Source organism: Passer montanus, unplaced genomic scaffold, assembly GCF_014805655.1.
Source record: "Passer montanus isolate IOZ18808 unplaced genomic scaffold, ASM1480565v1 scaffold85, whole genome shotgun sequence".
Lineage (NCBI taxonomy): Eukaryota > Metazoa > Chordata > Aves > Passeriformes > Passeridae > Passer > Passer montanus.
The window spans coordinates 947,560-964,422 of NW_024373812.1; the positions used below are offsets into that span (position 1 = coordinate 947,560).

The 16,863-nt window shown below is 42.0% G+C and overlaps 1 protein-coding gene across 4 annotated transcripts in view; it reads left to right on the forward strand.

The window, feature by feature from the left end:
* The window catches only part of ECPAS (Ecm29 proteasome adaptor and scaffold), a 57,939-nt gene extending 41,288 nt beyond the window's left edge, over window positions 1–16,651 (forward strand). For 3 of the 4 annotated variants that reach the window (XM_039733225.1, XM_039733224.1, XM_039733226.1), the window contains 18 exons: window positions 78–183; window positions 822–869; window positions 1,832–1,953; window positions 3,026–3,176; window positions 3,968–4,033; window positions 5,756–5,845; window positions 6,295–6,361; window positions 7,003–7,094; window positions 7,180–7,246; window positions 7,480–7,671; window positions 8,624–8,832; window positions 9,333–9,376; window positions 9,884–10,076; window positions 10,655–10,799; window positions 11,400–11,505; window positions 11,659–11,747; window positions 12,930–13,001; window positions 13,821–13,960. In XM_039733225.1, the coding sequence (XP_039589159.1) occupies window positions 78–183; window positions 822–869; window positions 1,832–1,953; window positions 3,026–3,176; window positions 3,968–4,033; window positions 5,756–5,845; window positions 6,295–6,361; window positions 7,003–7,094; window positions 7,180–7,246; window positions 7,480–7,671; window positions 8,624–8,832; window positions 9,333–9,376; window positions 9,884–10,076; window positions 10,655–10,799; window positions 11,400–11,505; window positions 11,659–11,747; window positions 12,930–13,001; window positions 13,821–13,960 (1,999 nt within the window). Of the gene's footprint in view, window positions 1–77; window positions 184–821; window positions 870–1,831; window positions 1,954–3,025; window positions 3,177–3,967; window positions 4,034–5,755; window positions 5,846–6,294; window positions 6,362–7,002; window positions 7,095–7,179; window positions 7,247–7,479; window positions 7,672–8,623; window positions 8,833–9,332; window positions 9,377–9,883; window positions 10,077–10,654; window positions 10,800–11,399; window positions 11,506–11,658; window positions 11,748–12,929; window positions 13,002–13,820 lie in introns of all 4 variants that reach the window. The other variant, XM_039733223.1, reaches the window with a different exon arrangement.
* The last annotated feature ends 212 nt before the right edge of the window (window positions 16,652–16,863 follow it).

Consider the following 16,863-nt stretch of genomic DNA (forward strand, 5'->3'; position numbering starts at 1 on the left):
TTATAAGGGTATCTGAATATATACACCTATATCAAGTAAGAACACTGTGTGAAAGAAATAAAATTCCCTGTTTACAGTTGTCTGGCACTAAATGACTTACTAAGAGGAAGACCTTTGGATGATGTCTTAGACAAGCTTCCAGAGATCTGGGAAGTTCTGTTCAGAGTGCAAGATGATATTAAGGTAATGGAACTGAGAACTGAACAGGAATCTTCAACAAACAGTACAGTAATCAAGCTCTGAGGTGTTTAAAGAGAGATTCTCTGACAAGAGAATTTCTAAGTCTGCTTAATACTCAAAACTCCTACTGGAGTTTTGAGTATCAAGCAGACTTAGAAATTCGTGCTCCTTGAAAGTAAAATTTTCTTCTCACATTGGAAATTCTCTTTATGTTTGAAGTGTTGGGTTTTGTTCTGGCTGTGCTTATTCTAGATGATTTGAGATTTTTCCTTGAAATAAAAGAATTCCTGAGTAGTTGCTTAACTTTTGAATATAAAAACATTTATTTTTGACTTCTAGTGTGCTGAACTGATATGTGGTGATATGTGGTATGCTTAACTTGCATATGTGACATCAGAGTCTTTGGGTCCTTACAGGTTTCAGCTCTGTCAGTGTATTGATTGCACCAGATACTCAGATGGACCAAAGTCAGAATTTCTTTTAACTATGTTCTAATACTTTCTTCTAAAGATATTGCTACTTTATATTAAGTATTGACTGTGAAGATAGCCTTGTCTGTTCTAGTGTTAATGCTTATTGATTAATATTAATCATTCTAGAAGAATAAAAATAACAGAAGTAATTGGTGACTTTTTTTTTAGGAGACTGTGCGAAAGGCGGCAGAACTAGCCCTAAAAACTTTAAGCAAGGTAAAACTACAATTTTGTCGTAGGCACATATAGGCAAGGCATATATGGTTTTGATGTCAGGAGTGACCATAGACTACATTCACTCAGAGGATCTCTCGTCTAAGATCCAGTTGTGAAAGACTGCTTTAGAGAACAATCTTAATAAGCATCACCACTCCTGTGTACTTTTGATGATGCTAGTGAAGTCCTGCTGCTTGAGGGTAATGTGATGTTAAGGTCCATACAAGCAAAGGAATGATATAATAAACTGTGGGTTTTTCCTCCCATGTTTTTTGCTTACTTGGGGGTGGAATTTAAGTCAACTTTTTGTAACTTCAACAGTTTACCAAGACTGACAAATCTAATTGACCAAGCCTGGTGGTACGTCACTGGTATGAAACGGAGTAACTGTGTATTGGACTTCTCTGTGATGCTGTTACTGACAAGGTTTTTTGCGTGTAGTACACACTTGATATTTTGTTTGGTGATCCTCTGAAAAAGTCATATGGGTGGCAGTGGATCTAAAGTGCTGTGTTTGAAATCACAGTCTTCATAGTGCATGACATTTTAATGCTGCAAGTAAGGATCTGGTTCTTCCCAAATGTTGTTGTGAAAGGTTATGATTGCAGAATCTGTTCTCATCTGTGACTTCTGCTCTGCTGTATGGAATGGTTGTGTCCCTGTGGCTGAGATAGGCTGTCCTTCAACTGAGAGGCTGTTTGATTCATATGTTCATCCAGATTCAGGTCAAGGCCTGCTAGGCTGTGAATTTGTCTTTTCTGGAAGTGGATTGTAGTTGACTTAACTTAGTTGGCTTAACTACCTTGTGGAGAGAAGATGAAGATGTAACAGAGCCTGGGCTTGGCCATGAGCAGTTTGTTTAGTTGCTCTTGACTTCTTCTATCTAAAGAAGAAGGTGCTTTAATATAATCTGTGGGGAACGTTTGTGCATGTTTGCAGCACTGATTCTCACCTGTCCCCAGGTCTGTGTGAAAATGTGTGACCCCTCTAAAGGAGCAGCAGGTCAGAAGACAATAGCTGTGTTGCTCCCTTGCCTCCTAGACAAAGGAATAGTAAGCACAGTTGCTGAAGTCCGATCTCTCAGGTTAGTTTTGCACCATGTAAGTTCCTGGGGGTCGAGTCTTGACCAAAGACACCAAGCTTATTCACCTAAGATGCAGAATGTTCTTTATGTTTGAAGTGACAAGTTGCTCCCCAAAAGAACTTTCCTGCTGAGTTCTTTTTTCAGGGTTTAAACAGCAGCCTTATGAACTCTGCCTGTGTTTTGGAAGTGTGTGGCCTCTCTGCAAATGCCCAGATTCAGTTCCCAGGTGGAAGTTCTTTTTCCCCTGTACAAATAGCAGGCAGATCCAGAAACAGTGTGCCATGCTAAGGCTGTCCTTTGGGACAGGCATATTTCTTCTTGTTGCAAGGAAAAATTCCCATGGTTCTTCAAACAGCCATGTCTGATTTCACAAATTCTTGTGAATATTGGCAATTCACATCCCACATGTGACTACATTTGGTCACACTGTTCAAATATGTTTTATGTCTTGTAACAGTTCAGTGTTCTTTGATGTGTAGGGACTTTATTATGCTTGTCAATTTATAACTTTGTTTATTCTTTCCTTTGACTGAGGGACAGAAAAACTGGAAAATTCAGAATTGAAGCTGGTCTTCACAAAAATAATTCTTAGGAATTCTAACAAAATAATTTTCTTGAACTTTGTTTTCATTCCTTCTGAAGATATAAAACCCCTTTGTCAAAATGCAGCATGAGAGATGTAATCAGTCTGAAACTGACTAGTAAGGTTTGAATAGATTATTGTAACTTGTCTTCTTGGGCAGAGACAATGAATGTCTTGGGGTGACTTTGCCAGTGCTTGTTTAAAACATGGGGGTGTGTTATTTCTTCCCTTATCTGTCTGCAGTACTCCCTTTTTGCCCATTCCCATTGTGATTCCATGGCCAAAGTAAACAATCTCTGGCCAAAATATACATAACATCCCTTGGAAGTTCAGAGCAAGGGAGCAATTTTGTTTAAGCAAAAATTACATACACATGGTTTTGTTTGAAGGAGGATTTATATTAGTGTGCCTGGATTACAGTAGATCAGAGAGGTTTTACAGATAATTTTGTGTGTACCTCTATTGACCTCCCCTTTGATCTTTTTCCAGCATTAACACTCTTGTGAAGATAAGTAAAAGTGCTGGGTCTATGCTGAAGCCTCATGCGCCAAAACTTATCCCAGCCCTGTTGGAATCCTTGAGTGTGCTGGAGCCTCAAGTCCTCAATTATTTGAGTCTTTCTGCAACAGATCAAGAGAAAGTAAGTGCAGCTGTAATGAAGAAGTATCAACACAGCAAAGATTACAAAGATTTAATCTTCATTCAGTGAACACAAAAATAGCAGATTTGGTAGAGAGGTGTTAAAAAGCAAAGAGAAATAGCTAATAAGTTGCTAAAAGATTTGGTAACAGAGTATGGCTAGACAAATGTGGAGATTTTTTTTGAAGGATTGTAATAATTTTTATTCCCTAGACCACTGTATGTTTCCAAAAGTGAGGAGCAATTTTAGTCTTCCGTTTTTAAATGTCACTGCTGTTTTTCCCAAGGGATTAACTTCAGGTCTTCATATAACTTCAGTTGGAAGGTGTACTGTAGCACTATGGGCTGGAGGTGGATGTTGTCAGTGCCATGTTATTTAATTGTTGTCAAAGAACTATATTAAGCAATCACAGTCTTCTTGAAAAAGTGATTAAAACCCATTGATTAGAAACAAATTTAGCTAATTTCATTATGATTCAGTTAGATTATCCCTTTGCAAATGAAAAGGGAGTGAACAATGTGAACAGTTCAGTGTGAGATTTTGTCTCTTTTCCCCCCCTTTGTTTTCGCTTCCTCTCTCTCTCCCTGTAGGACATCCATCTGCCTCTGAAAGGGAAACATTCATAGTCTGTAGGCATAATTGCTTTCTCCATGCATCTGAAATAGTTTTTAATGTAAGGTAGTGAGTTATGGCTGATGTTGTTGCCCTTTCTACTGTTTTCATGTTGTGTTTACACTTGGATTTGTTTGGTGATTTTTCCTGTTGGTTTTTTTTTTTTGTTTTGTTTTTAGACTGCAATGGATAGTGCCAGACTTAGTGCTGTCAAGTCATCTCCCATGATGGAAACCATTAACACGGTAAGTATTGATTTCAGAAAGGTTCCAGTGTAAGGTATGTTGTAGAAGAAGAGGAATTAAAATGGAAGCTTTACAGAATACCTCTTCAGGTTTGTTTTCTTATCACATCTCCATGTGGCTGCGTGTCCACTTCCTTTTTCATGTACAGACTTCTCATCATGCCACCATTGCTTTCCCGTCATATCAGTTGTGAATAGCTTTGGCTCCATTTGGAGTCAGATGGATTGCTTCATCATCTAAAGACCTGTCTGCTTTGATGGAGAGGGCATCCTTCTAGTGCTTTTCTTTGGATGGAGCCTCAGCTGATTCTGGGTTATGTTAGCTAGCATGTCTCTATATCTCTAGCCCACAACTTCAAAATCAGCTTCTCACCTGGGCCTTAAGTTGATGATAGTCATTGTTGGTAAGGCATAAATACTGTTCAGCCATTGTCTTGTGGTGCCTTAGATATTCCTATCTGGGCCTTGCCCATACTTTCATGGCGGAGGTACTAAGAGAAAATGCTGGAAACACTGTCTGCAAGTGGTGTTTGGCACCAGAGTTTCCTGCTGCTGGAGGAGGAGTTGCTGATGCCCAGATGCTGTGCTGTAGGATCTGTCCTGACAGAACTCCTTGTCCTCTGTAGGAACCTGTCCCTTTTGAAAAAAAGGCACCTCTTTTCTGCTCAGGCATTGCATGCCAGGGGCATGTGGGCAGGTAGAGAATGTAAGGGTTGAGCAAGTTTTCGAGGAGTTGTAGCCACCAGAGCAATTTATTGTTTTCTTGGCTTCTGGAAAAACAGCAACAGCAAGCCCTTCTGTACATAACAACATGTGGAGTTGAGTTTTGGTGTCAGATGGAGTGGTCTCTATAAATAGAGTGTAAAGCGGTTGGGAATGAAAGGCTCCATGTACAAGTGTACTTGCAGCAGCCCTGCAGGCTGCAGCAGCTGCTGCTGTCCCTCCTCCAGGCCATGCCCTACCCTGCCAGCCCTGGGGGAACAGCTGTGGTGCCCTGATTATTGACTGGGATTTTGTAGGGTAGGGGAGAGATAGTAATGGCTTCCCTGGAGTATTGTGAAGATGTCCTGGCTTATGAGCAACCTCTTCTATATTCTGGGGCTGGCTGGGAGATTATATGGATAATTTCCTTCACCATACTGGTGATGGAGGGGGAAGTAACAGTTGATCTGACTTTGAAAGCTCAGTTACCTTCATTTAGTATGTGATCCTTGAATTTGCTAGAGAATGGACCTCCCCTCTGGAAACAGTGTGTTATATAGAGTGCTGGCAACATGAGGCCCAGTTTTGGATATATTTGGCCCTACTTTGGATATATTGTTGCTTCCTGGTTTCAGAGAGTTGGGGGAAATGTTGGGTTTTGTCCTAAGGTACAGGTCCTAAGATATGAGATGCTTTTGCATTTCATTCTCACAAGTATGTTAGTTTCAGGCTTCCTGAAGAGTTGGAGTGCAGGAGAACATCAGTTCCAGCAAATGATAGTTTTAGCAAGGTCAGCTCAACAGAGAGGTGGGACAGGAGAATCTGTATATGGTGGAATCCACTTCATGTGGGCTTCTCCTCATCATGCAGCAAGCTCTTGTGATTCACCTGAGGACCAGCCAGCAGTGCTGAGTGCCTCTGCAAGAAATACACAAACTTAAGTTACCATCATTGCCTTTCTTTTTTTTCTTTTTTTTTTTTACTTTTTTTCTCTCTCCCCCTGTCTCTTGCCTTTCTCTAGAGCTTGCAGTATTTGGATGTGTCTGTCCTCAGTGAATTGGTCCCTCGGTTGTGTGAACTGATCAAGAGTGGTGTTGGCCTTGGCACAAAGGTATGTCTGTGGTTTAAATAGTTCTTTTGGAAATGAAGAAGGGAATATAGAGCAATGTCAATGTAAATATGGTTCCTTTGACTATGTCTTTTAAAGCAACAGCTTGGGTTGATAGATACTGGAGTAATTTGATATCTGAGTCCACTACATCAGTCTACTGAAGGCGTGCTGACCTAGCGTCTTCTAGGCTACGTGGCTGCTGTGCTCTGTGACACATGAGTGCAGAAGGCTGTCCGCAATTGCTGGAAATCTTCTAGGATCATCTATCCTGACTAGTCCTTTGTTTTGCAAACTTTTACTTCTACTTTTACTGCTCTTGGATTATGAGAATAGGGATCAGTGGGTATAGATCATGTCTTACAAGTGCAGCACCACAGCAACTATTAACAGTAATAACCAGTGGCAAATATTGTTTTATGTTACCTTTGTTTCCCCTTGCAATCTTCCAGGGCGGCTGTGCCAGTGTAATTGTGTCATTAACCACACAGTGCCCTCAAGACTTAACACCTTATTCAGGTAAGATTTGTCTCCTAGTGTCAGGTTTTAAAGGAACTTTTTGCTGCTGTGGTGTTTCTTCCCTTGAGTTTAACACAAAAATGATAATTACATGTTTCTTTTTATCAGAGACCTGTTTGAAGTTACCTTTTTTGCTTGAGATTAGGCATGCTTGGAATAGGTTGAGTACCCCACCAAGTTGGAAGAGGCAGAGGAAGGAGTTGAGGGAATTCACTAGCACTGAGTAGGAATAGGCAAAAATATTTCTTGTTTTTCTTGGAGCAGTCTAACAATGCCTATGTTAGGGCAGCACTGTCAGTATGCACTTTTTCTTTCAACTTAAGCTATGGGTGGACTGTGAACAGCAATTTTGCCTCATTGGGTCTCTTCTGATAGAAAAAACATCACCTTTCTGTTGCAAGATAGAAATGAAGCTGAGAGCATGAAAGTGTGGAGGGCTTGCATATAGGAACATTACCAGTCAATGTGTGCAAAACACCAGTGCTTGTCTAAACATAGTGACTCACAGACTCCATAACCCCACATACATGTAGTGGGGAAAATGCATAAATTCAGGCAGTCTGATGAAATGCAGGCTATTGCAATTCTTGCCAGAGGAATAAAACATAATGCTTTTAATAAAGTAAAGTTTCTTTCAACAGGCAAACTTATGAGTGCTTTGCTTAGTGGCCTGACTGATCGCAACAGTGTGGTACAGAAGTCTTTTGCCTTTGCTATGGGGCATCTAGTCAGGGTAAGCTGGGCTTTAAGTTTTATTTTGCTTTATAGGTGGTTTTCTTTGAAGTGTTTGAATAATTTGAGTCTCTTCCTTCTTACAGACTTCCCGGGACAGTAGCACTGAGAAGCTGCTGCACAAACTCAGCAGCTGGTACATGGAAAAGGAAGGTGTGTTGCTTTTGAGGTATTCACTTAGAGAATACATGCAGACAAACATCCTGGTGACATCAAAAGCTAGTAAAGAAACATTTCTATGTTATGATGCTTGGTTTCACTGGCTGAATAATTTCTATACAATGTTACACAATACTGTGCAGTACTCTACTTTCTAAGAGGCAAACCAAACAGTTAAAAGAATAATCCTGCTTCCCAGTCTTAAGGTGCTTGTTTTGCTCTTTCAGAGCCAGTTTACAGAGCAGGCTGTGCTTTAACTGTGCATGCTATGGGACGCTACAGCCCAGATGTACTGAAGAACCATGCCAAGCAAGTGCTGCCATTGGCTTTTCTTGGGATGCATGAAATTCCTGAAGAAGAGAAAGGAGAGAAAGAGAATTCTACTCTGTGGACTGAAGTTTGGCAGGAAAATGTACCTGGTATGTTGCATTAAGAATAGTAAAGCTTTCTGGAAAGCATGGGACAAGAAATAGCATGCTTTCTAGAATTCCATTTTGAAAATACAGAGTTTTCATGGTAAGAGATTTGGGAAGCTTGTTCCCATTTTATTGCTTGCTCTAGATGTCTTGTTTGAAGTTTGCCTTCTCTGGCTATTAAAATAATTACAGGGGCATTGATCACAAGGATGGACAGTAGAAGTATTTTGAAATTGTGATACACTGAATACCACTGTAATGTGGCCCTGATGGTGCAGATAACTAGACATCTTTGGAAATTTGTATGCCTGTAGGGGTGCTGCACACTTCAGAGTTACAGGAGCTTTGCCCTTTCTCTCTTTTGGAGATCTCTGCAGTAATACCTCTGGTTTTAGATTCAATGAATTAATCTATGTTATAGAAGTGCAGTTTTTTCTATAGATTAAAATCTGGATGCATTATAGTATTGTCTTGCTGACTCTTTCAGATTTCAGATTTGGTTCCTCAGTTACCAGATGATGATTTTTCTGGAGTCTGAGAAAGGAGCTGAAAAAGGTTCCCTAATGATATGTTATTGGAAGAAAAAAAAACAAACTAATATTATATTTCTTAGAAACAGGCTGACACAATATCTAGTGTCTGCTTTACGGAAGGACTGAAATGAGCTCTGTGTCTAAATACACAACAGACTTTATTTAGAACCCCTAGAAAGGAGCCCATCTTCAACCAGGCTGGGAGGAATTCTACATGCTTTTGCCTGAAGTAGACCTTTCTGATGTATCTCGTAGCCAAAACCTCCAAGAGATCTATTTGTTTGTTTTTTTCAGGGTAGCACTGGTCTTGTTCACTTGTGGTGGTTTTTGTTGTGTTGTTTTTGGGTTTGGTTTTTTTTAGTAAGATCAAAGGTATGTTTGTTTTGTAGCAAAATTATAGTTTTCTTCCATTTGACATGCAGGTACCCAGGGTGGGATCAGATTGTATTTGCAGGAGTTGATATCCATCACCCAGAAGGCTCTGCAGTCCCAGTCCTGGAAGATGAAAGCTCAGGGAGCAGCTGCCATGGCATCAATTGCCAAACAGACAGGCTCCCTTGTACCACCACATCTGGGAATGGTGCTCTCCGCACTGCTGCAAGGCCTGCCAGGGAGAACCTGGACTGGGAAGGTAAAGAGGGAATTGTCACCTCATGGTTTGCTGTGAGACCAGGAGCGTGCAGCCATTAAGCCAGGAAATGCAATGTTCTCTGCTGCAGAGCAGCACAGTAAGAATGCTGATGCAGGGAGTCTGCCTTTTGTCCCGCATTTAGCAGATACAAAAATGACTGGGAAGATAGGTAGGTGAAATTCAGACTGCTTTAGGAGTTGGTCTCCCACTTAGACTAATTCCACTGCACCATTTCTAGCCTGGAGGGATACTAGCATGTGCTCAGAGGTGCTGCAAGGCCCCTTTTTGCTGCCAATTCCATGCAGATTGAAAGTTAAGTTCTCTGCAGGAGGAGTGGCCAAGACATAGAGAGACATTGCTTCTCTGAACTGGTGTCACAGGCATATTTCCCCACTGCCCCTTGCAGAAGAACAAAAAGGTTTGCCCTGTGCAGCAGGACTGTGTGTTTTGGCTGTGTGGCCATCACTAGCTTCTCAGTGATGTCTCTTCTGTCATTGCAGGAGGAGCTGTTAAAGGCCATTGCCAGTGTTGTTTCTGGGTGCAGGTAAGTGGCTTGATTGGGGTGGTACCCTCAGGATATGAGATCTCAAAAAGGTGTTTTTTTTGTTGTACAGTGTTACTGCATATGGGCTACTAAGGAAATTATAGAAAGTTTGTTATTACCATCCTGATCTCTTATCAGTATGTGAGGAGCAAGTGATGCTTCAGAGAGACCTGCAGAAGTAAATGATTGATTTAGAGAGGAAGAGGAGGATGTTGAGAGGCCACAGTTGCTAAGAGGAAAGCAGAGACTAAGGGGGAAGATGGAGACCTTAAATGGGAAAAGAAGAAAGAGACAGAAGAATAGTGAGGGAGAAAATGCCTTGGAAGCATATGAGAAAATAAGAGAATAAAACAGGGAGAGCAGACAAAGAGAGGAAGAGCACTCCAGTGTAACTTGTGTTACAATTACTGGTAGGCGACTGAGTGCCTGGACACAGGAATTAATTCCTCTGTGGGAACAGTGGATTTTGGGATTAACATGGTAATGTCCATGTGCCTTGCATTTCAGTGCAGAGCTGCAGAAGTCAATGCCAGGTCAGCCCACCATCACAGATGTTGTCCAGGCTCTCCTGAAAGAATGTCGTAAAGAAAACCTGAAGTATAAGATGGTGGCACTGCGCTGTGCAGCTGGGGTGCTCCAGGCCACAAAGGAAGACCGGTTCCAGGAACTTGCTGATATCATCTTCCCCATGATAAAGAAGGTGACAGTTCAACTTCTTGAATTTTTTCTCTTTCAAAACAGAACACCCAAGTGGTGAAAGTCCCAGTGATGGTGGCTGCATGCCAGACTTCTGCCCAGAGGGCTGATGATATGAGGGATTCCCCACACTCAGCCAGATCTTTGGTGGGGCTGAATTCCGAACAGTTGGTGAGCCCTGGGGTGGTTCTACCTGTGCTGCCCAAATTCTGAATTAGCCCAACTGTTCTTTAGACAGAGTCCTGCCTGTGATGTCCACCACTGCCTTGTTAACCACTTGAGAAGTTCATTCCTGACTGCTCTACAGGCAGCAAAAGGCTCCTGGAAAGCTGTGTAGAGTGCTTGTGTTTAATATCAGCAGAGCCTTGCAGCTCTGGGGGTGGGACTGGTGTAGCACAGGCACGTGTCTGGGTGCCAGGCCACAGAGCCTGCTGTGCCCCTTTGCAGGCTGCTGGCAGTGCCAGAGCTGGGTGCGAGGGCTGGTGTGTGCAGGCTGCAGGGGAAGACTGAGCTGCACTGTAGTGTGTGCCTAGCTTGCCCTCATCCTTCTGTCAGTCACACCTTCCCTCATGGCTTCTGCAGAACTCTCTGGAGAGCATGGGAGCAGCTTTTCCAAAGCATGATGAAGAAGATGAGGACATGAGGGAGAAAGAGGTTCAGATGGAGTCCCTGATCTGTGCCTTCGAGACTCTGGGCAAAGCCTGGCCAAAGAGCCCGGAGACACAGCGTAAGTCAGCTGATGGCATGCAGAACAAACTATGTTTTCTTAAAATGAAAAGCAGATGAAGGGAAGGACCTGGAGATCACGTGCAGAATGAGGAGAGTGCCGGAGAAGATGCAGGATCTCACTGCAGCCAGATTGTGAGGGTATTCAGTGAGACAGCTGCCCCAACTGCTTTCATGCAAAATAAGCCATCCTTGGGAAAAATCTTTACTGTTGTCTTAAATTCACTTCACAAAAATGTTTTGAGTTTATAGATATGCAGGATGAGTGAGGTGGCTTGTCTAATGAAAAGAAGCCTAACTCTGCTGCTCACATTTACATTTGCATCAAAGCTAGTATAAGAATTGGGAATACCTGGAGAGAGTTGGGAAAAGATTGCTTTTATTAGCATGCTGGCATGTGTAATGCAGCTGTTTTGTCTGCCAGCGTTTGTAATGAGTGAGTTGATGTGAAGATTTTCAGGGTCACTCATTACAGGATGTTGTCTCGGTCATATGCAGTGATTGGCTTGATATCACTTGTTGAGGAGCACTTTGGAGACAGACCAGTGCTTCCTTCTGCCTTTCCACGTGGTAACACAGTGATGTCCTTGTTCTCCTGTAGGTTGCTATCGCCAAGAGTTTTGCAAGTTAATGTGTGATCGTCTGAAACTCAGCACATGGAAAGTGCAGCTTGGAGTGCTACAAGCCATGAATGCCTACTTTCAAGGGTAATTCTTCTTTCTGCAGTCCGCTTCAGTGATTTGTCTTCTCTTTCTTGCTTGATACTGTTCTATGAATTTGATGACACTGAATTAATGGAGAAGTTGAGCAAACTTCTGTCCCACTGATGCAGGATGCCTGACTGTTTTTGCATTTGACAGGCTATTGCTGTTTGATAAGGAGCACTCTGACCCTGTGGCTTTGACAGAAATACTGTTGGAAACCTGTTCCTCTATCACCCATTCTTTAGGTAAATGGACTTCTCCTGGTTTGTGATGGATGATGAGTTGCTTGTTAATGCCATTGTCCTCTGGGGATTTGTGTGGTAGAGGAAATGGAGAATAAGCAGCAGTTGTCAGAGGTAACATTTAGCCGTTCCGTGCACTGTAGTGATTATTGTGAAGTTGCAGTGTTCAGAACAGCAGTGTGCAGGGTGCAGTTCACAGAGAAGTGCATTCCTCTGGTGCAAGAGAGCTCTGCAAGGGGAGGGAGAGGCAGACAGCAGACCGTGCAACCTCTCAGAACACAATCAAGCTATTCCTGATTTAATGAAACACAAGCTTTTCTGCTCCACCATTCAGACTTCTTAGATATATATGCATTATGTATCCAAGATTATAGTACCCAAAAGATACCCCAAATTTCTCAGATAGCCAGTGCATGAAGCTCCAAGGCTTAGAGGCAGTTTGTGCTCTACTGGAGCAGGGCACCCATATGTAAATGCTGCTGGTGTCATGTTGACAGTCATGGGCCTCTGCATTACTTTGGTGTTTCCACTTGTCCTGTGACTGTAACAGTGCCCCATATCTCATACCTGCATCTTGTATGAGGTCTTGTTTCTGATGTGCCTAAAGACAGCACTTTAGTGCTAACTACCAATGCAGAGACCCCTTTGGAGAAAGTTTCTTTTAGGTATCAGTCCTCATAGAAGGAGGACTAGGGTCCTCACCTTAGTAAGATTTTAGGTCAGAGACCAGGTAACTTTTTGTCTCAAGCTTGTGCTTGATGGGTGGCATGGGGTTTATGTACCTTCACTTAATCCTGCTTGTTAACATTTGTATGGTATCCAACCAGTACAACTCACTAGAACATTCTGTTACACACAGAAGTTGTCTGCCATCACTTGCAGCTATGGCAGCATTTTGTTCCCTACTGAAATACGTAAGGAACAGTAGCTCTGTGGTACTGGCAGAGGCAATGCACAAAGTTGAGTTGACTTGTCAGCCTCCAGTTGTGAACTTTCTGCCATTCAAATGTGCCTAGTGTTCAAGTGGGCACTGCAGACTGACAGCACAAACAAGAGCTTAGTGAGCTGTGTTAGTAAAAGAGGTGACTTTTTGTAAGGTAGCTTTGTAGCTTTTTGTAAGGTTAATGCATTTGGTTCCCAATGTGGTTTTTGGGTTTTCTTATTTGTTTGCTTTAAATCTTTCAGAAAACAAAAGCTACACGTCCATAAGAACAGAAGCTTTGTCTGTGATACAACTGCTGCTCGCCAGACTACAAGGTGAGCCTTTTTGCTTGCCACCTGAAGAGCGACTGTTTGGTAAAGATGGCACCTGGCTGTATGGCCTGGAACTCTGGAGAGATGGCTTTACCTTCTGTTTGCAGCACTGGGTGATTCTAGGCAAGCTGGGACTTGGAAGTAGGAGAGATCTTGAAGTAACCAAGGCTGATATCAAGTTCTAAAGTACCATTGGCTACCATTTCCTTTGGTGAGGAAAATGTTCACCAAGGAGAATCCTACATGGAGCTCATAGAACTGTCTTGTCAGATCTGTGTTACATTCAAGCTCCACAGAGGTGGGAGTTCCTCTTAGTACAGAAGAGTGACTTTCAATTTTCAGTGTCAAGTTTGGTTCCTCATTATTATTTCATAATCAAACCTTGCAGAATTGTCTTCATAGGGTGAGATCTTCTTAGGTCTCAGGTTCATATGTGTCTGCAGTTGTTATGTAGCAAATCTTTCGTTTGGGTTTCTGGTATGCATTTAATATTTCCTTTATTCTGGCAAAAATCTTACATGCCTCTTTCATCAGCCATGTGCAACATGGGAAACATGGTTCTTCAGGCCCTTGTGCTGACACGTTGCAGGCTTAGACAATGACACCTGGTCTAGAGCGGTGCAACTCCCTGTCAGGCGGCAGCACATGCAGCTGAGCATCCAGGTGAATCTGAGTTCTCCTGGAAGTGCAGTATGAGCAGTGAGTGAAAGATTGAAGCAGTCAGTCTTTTAGCCTGTCTAGGGAAAGCAATGTCCTTCTGGAATTTTGTTGGTTTGTTTTCTGGTGTTCATGTTCAATGTCTGTCTCTCTTTATCTGCACAGAAGCTCAACAATGGGAAAGCCTGACACAAGACAGCAGAGAGCACCTAATTCGTTCGTTGTCTACGATGGCATCAGATAGCAGACCTGAGCTACAAGAGAGGGCATTTGTATTGAAGAGAACACTTGAAAATCTTGACTAAGTTCTAAAATATAAATTTCAAAGTGCCATGTAAAACAAAAACAAAAAAGTGCAGTGGTCTGAAAACCAAGCGGGGAAATGAAGATTACTCTGTAGGATGCATCATTCCTGGCCAAAATAAAAAATGCCTTAAATTCTTTTCCCCATTAATATTATTTTTATTCTTCAGCTGATCATTACTTGTTTTATCAGCAAATACCTCTCATCTGCCCTAGAATGTTTGTAAGTGTGCAACATAAAAAACGCAAGGGCAAGATGCTTTTTTTTTTTTAATAGGCAGAAGAATGTTACTCAGACCCCCTTTGTCCTTCAGAAAAACTGTTGGAAATCCACCAGCACAGAAAGTAAAACCATATTTAGTTTTCACATTTTTTTTATGTAGAGATCTGTTAACTGGTGTTTACCCCAATAGTGCTGGTGTTTGTTACCTGTAGAGAACAAAATGCTTCCCTTGAGGCCTGTGTTTGCCTCCTGTGGTTTCCCAGGGGCAGGGTTTCATCTGACACCCACCTCTGCTTCTGCTTGCTCCTCCCTTGCAGCCTGTTGTCTGTGCATTGTGAAAGGCAGAGTACTGTTAACTTCACTCCTTCCTTCTTCTCTGACCTCAGCATGGATTGACCAAGACTATGCCTTCCCCAGCTGGCACCCTTGGCCTCCCAAACTTTAAATGAGAACTTTTTCCCCAAAAGGATGCACAAGAGAGCACTTTACTGAGCTGTGTGGGACAAAGTTGGGCCTAGTTGGTACCCAGGTGGAACACTGCTCTTCTGAAAATTGTTTTGCATGGACACTCCTTAGCTCCAGGAAATAAAAAAAAAATTAAAAAAAAGGAAAACAATCTTTTTTTAGATATGTTTTTGAAGAGCATTTGAAGTTTGAAAATGACACATTTTTTTAATAGTAGTGGTAATGTTTTATTCCCTTCCTGTTCGTAAATCTGTTCTTGCTTTGGAAACCTGTAACAATTTAGACTTGTCAATATTTGTAAGAAACAGAATCATCTGTCATTTATCAGAGCCCAAGTCATGCTGGTTTCTAGCAATTTGCACTTAAGATTATATCTACATTAACATGGGAGTAAAATTGCTATATGGTGATGTGGCCCTGCTGCCTGTCTCCTTTTTTTCTTCCTCCTCTGACAAAAGACAAATCTGACCACTATAACAACAAACTTTAATAGTGTGAAGATAGCACTGCTCCATAATCTGACCAGTATGTGTACAACTTTTTGGGGATAAATGCTTTGCTGATGGTGAAATAAAATCATTAGTGTGGGCACTATCATGTTCATGGCTTTCAGCACCAGAAGGCTCATTTCTTTTCTTGCAGTCTGCAGCTCCTTTCAGATCTGCTCTGTTAAGGAGAGGATTGCTTAGATGACATAATGTTTCCTCCATGCCCATTTATGCAGATTCAGGTATGCAGTACCTGCTTTCCCCGCAGGTGCCATTCCCCAGTCAGTGTTTCCTGGTACTGTACTGTAACAGTCTCATTGTCTGACTTGCTCCCCATAGGGAAGAATGTAATTTGTGCACACCTGGTAAGAGAACATCAGGAAGAAATGGGCAGAGCTGTCCCACTGTGGCTCTTGTGTAGCAGAAACCTCAGCGAGCACTATTGCATTGTACATTAGAACTGGTCAGTGGGCAACTCCTTGGTGCTGGGAGCTGGTGCTATGATGCTTTGATTTACACCTTGTTGCAGGGAGCTGCTCTTTGTTTACGTGTAGTTTGAACTACTGAGCACAGTGTACATTTTAAAATTTTACTGGGCAAATCAGTTTGCAGTAGCTTTAAAAACTTGCTTACCATGACATGTAGTGTCATGAGTGCTTTTTTTTTTTCTTTTTTTTTTTTTTTTGTATTAGGTGAATATTACCTGTGATGCATTGCTGTAGCAGTTCATTGTCTGACTTGGGTTTTTTCATATTGGTGAGTGACAGGAACAGAAAAGCAAGACCCTCCATGTCTCTGGTAATTTGAGCTTTCACTGTGGACTGGAGTATTCAGAGGTAATGCCTCATATGGTCAAATGACTGTAGTAGAATAACTGTAATCATTGTCAATAGCAATTGAATTTCTCTATTGGGGATTTACACTAGAGGGAAGAGCGTATTCTAGGAACTCTATAAAACAGCTGGATTAACAACTCTGGCCAAGAGTGTTAGGAAGGTTAGAGATGGTATGACACTTTCTGAATCACAAAGCAATATGTCTTTCTCGTGATTACAGAGCAGATTCAGAGCTCCTCTCTAAAGCATGTGCCTATACACAAAACCTACCTGTACAAAAGTTAATTAAGTCAGAGGTTTGATTTCTACCCCCCTCACATTTGTAAACTTGATAGGATTAAAAAAAAATAGATGTGGCCTTCCTAGAGTTTCTTCTCTAAAAGGTATTGCACTATGTAAAACACACTGTACTTCGCCCAGCACGGGCATTTCTTGTGCTGCTGCAGTGCTTTGTATACCTGGAGTGCAGTGTGCAGACTCGACTTAGCACTCCTGCTCTGATTTACAAGCTGTTGCTTACATGGATGTATATTGAGAAAAGTTTTCTAATGTTGCAAGATCTCCATCAAATTTACTGCAATCTGTACTGTCCAAATATGTGAGTGGTCTGACTGAAAGAAAACCCTCCTGCTTACCAAAAAGGTAAAAACTAAATAAAAGCTGCATGACCTGTTCCTTGGAGTAACTGGTAGTGTTTTTTCTCCTGTGGTGGGTATTTTATAGTGTTCTGTGCTCCAGATTCAGTGTGTGCTGCTGTTGTGCTCAGTGCTGGCCTGCTGCCCTCCCCTCACGGTGGCTCTGCAGCCCTGGAAGGAACTGTGTGTTTTTGAACCCACAGTTTGGTCTCCTGAAATCAGGCATGGTTGGGGAATCTGTCTGTATTACAGACACAT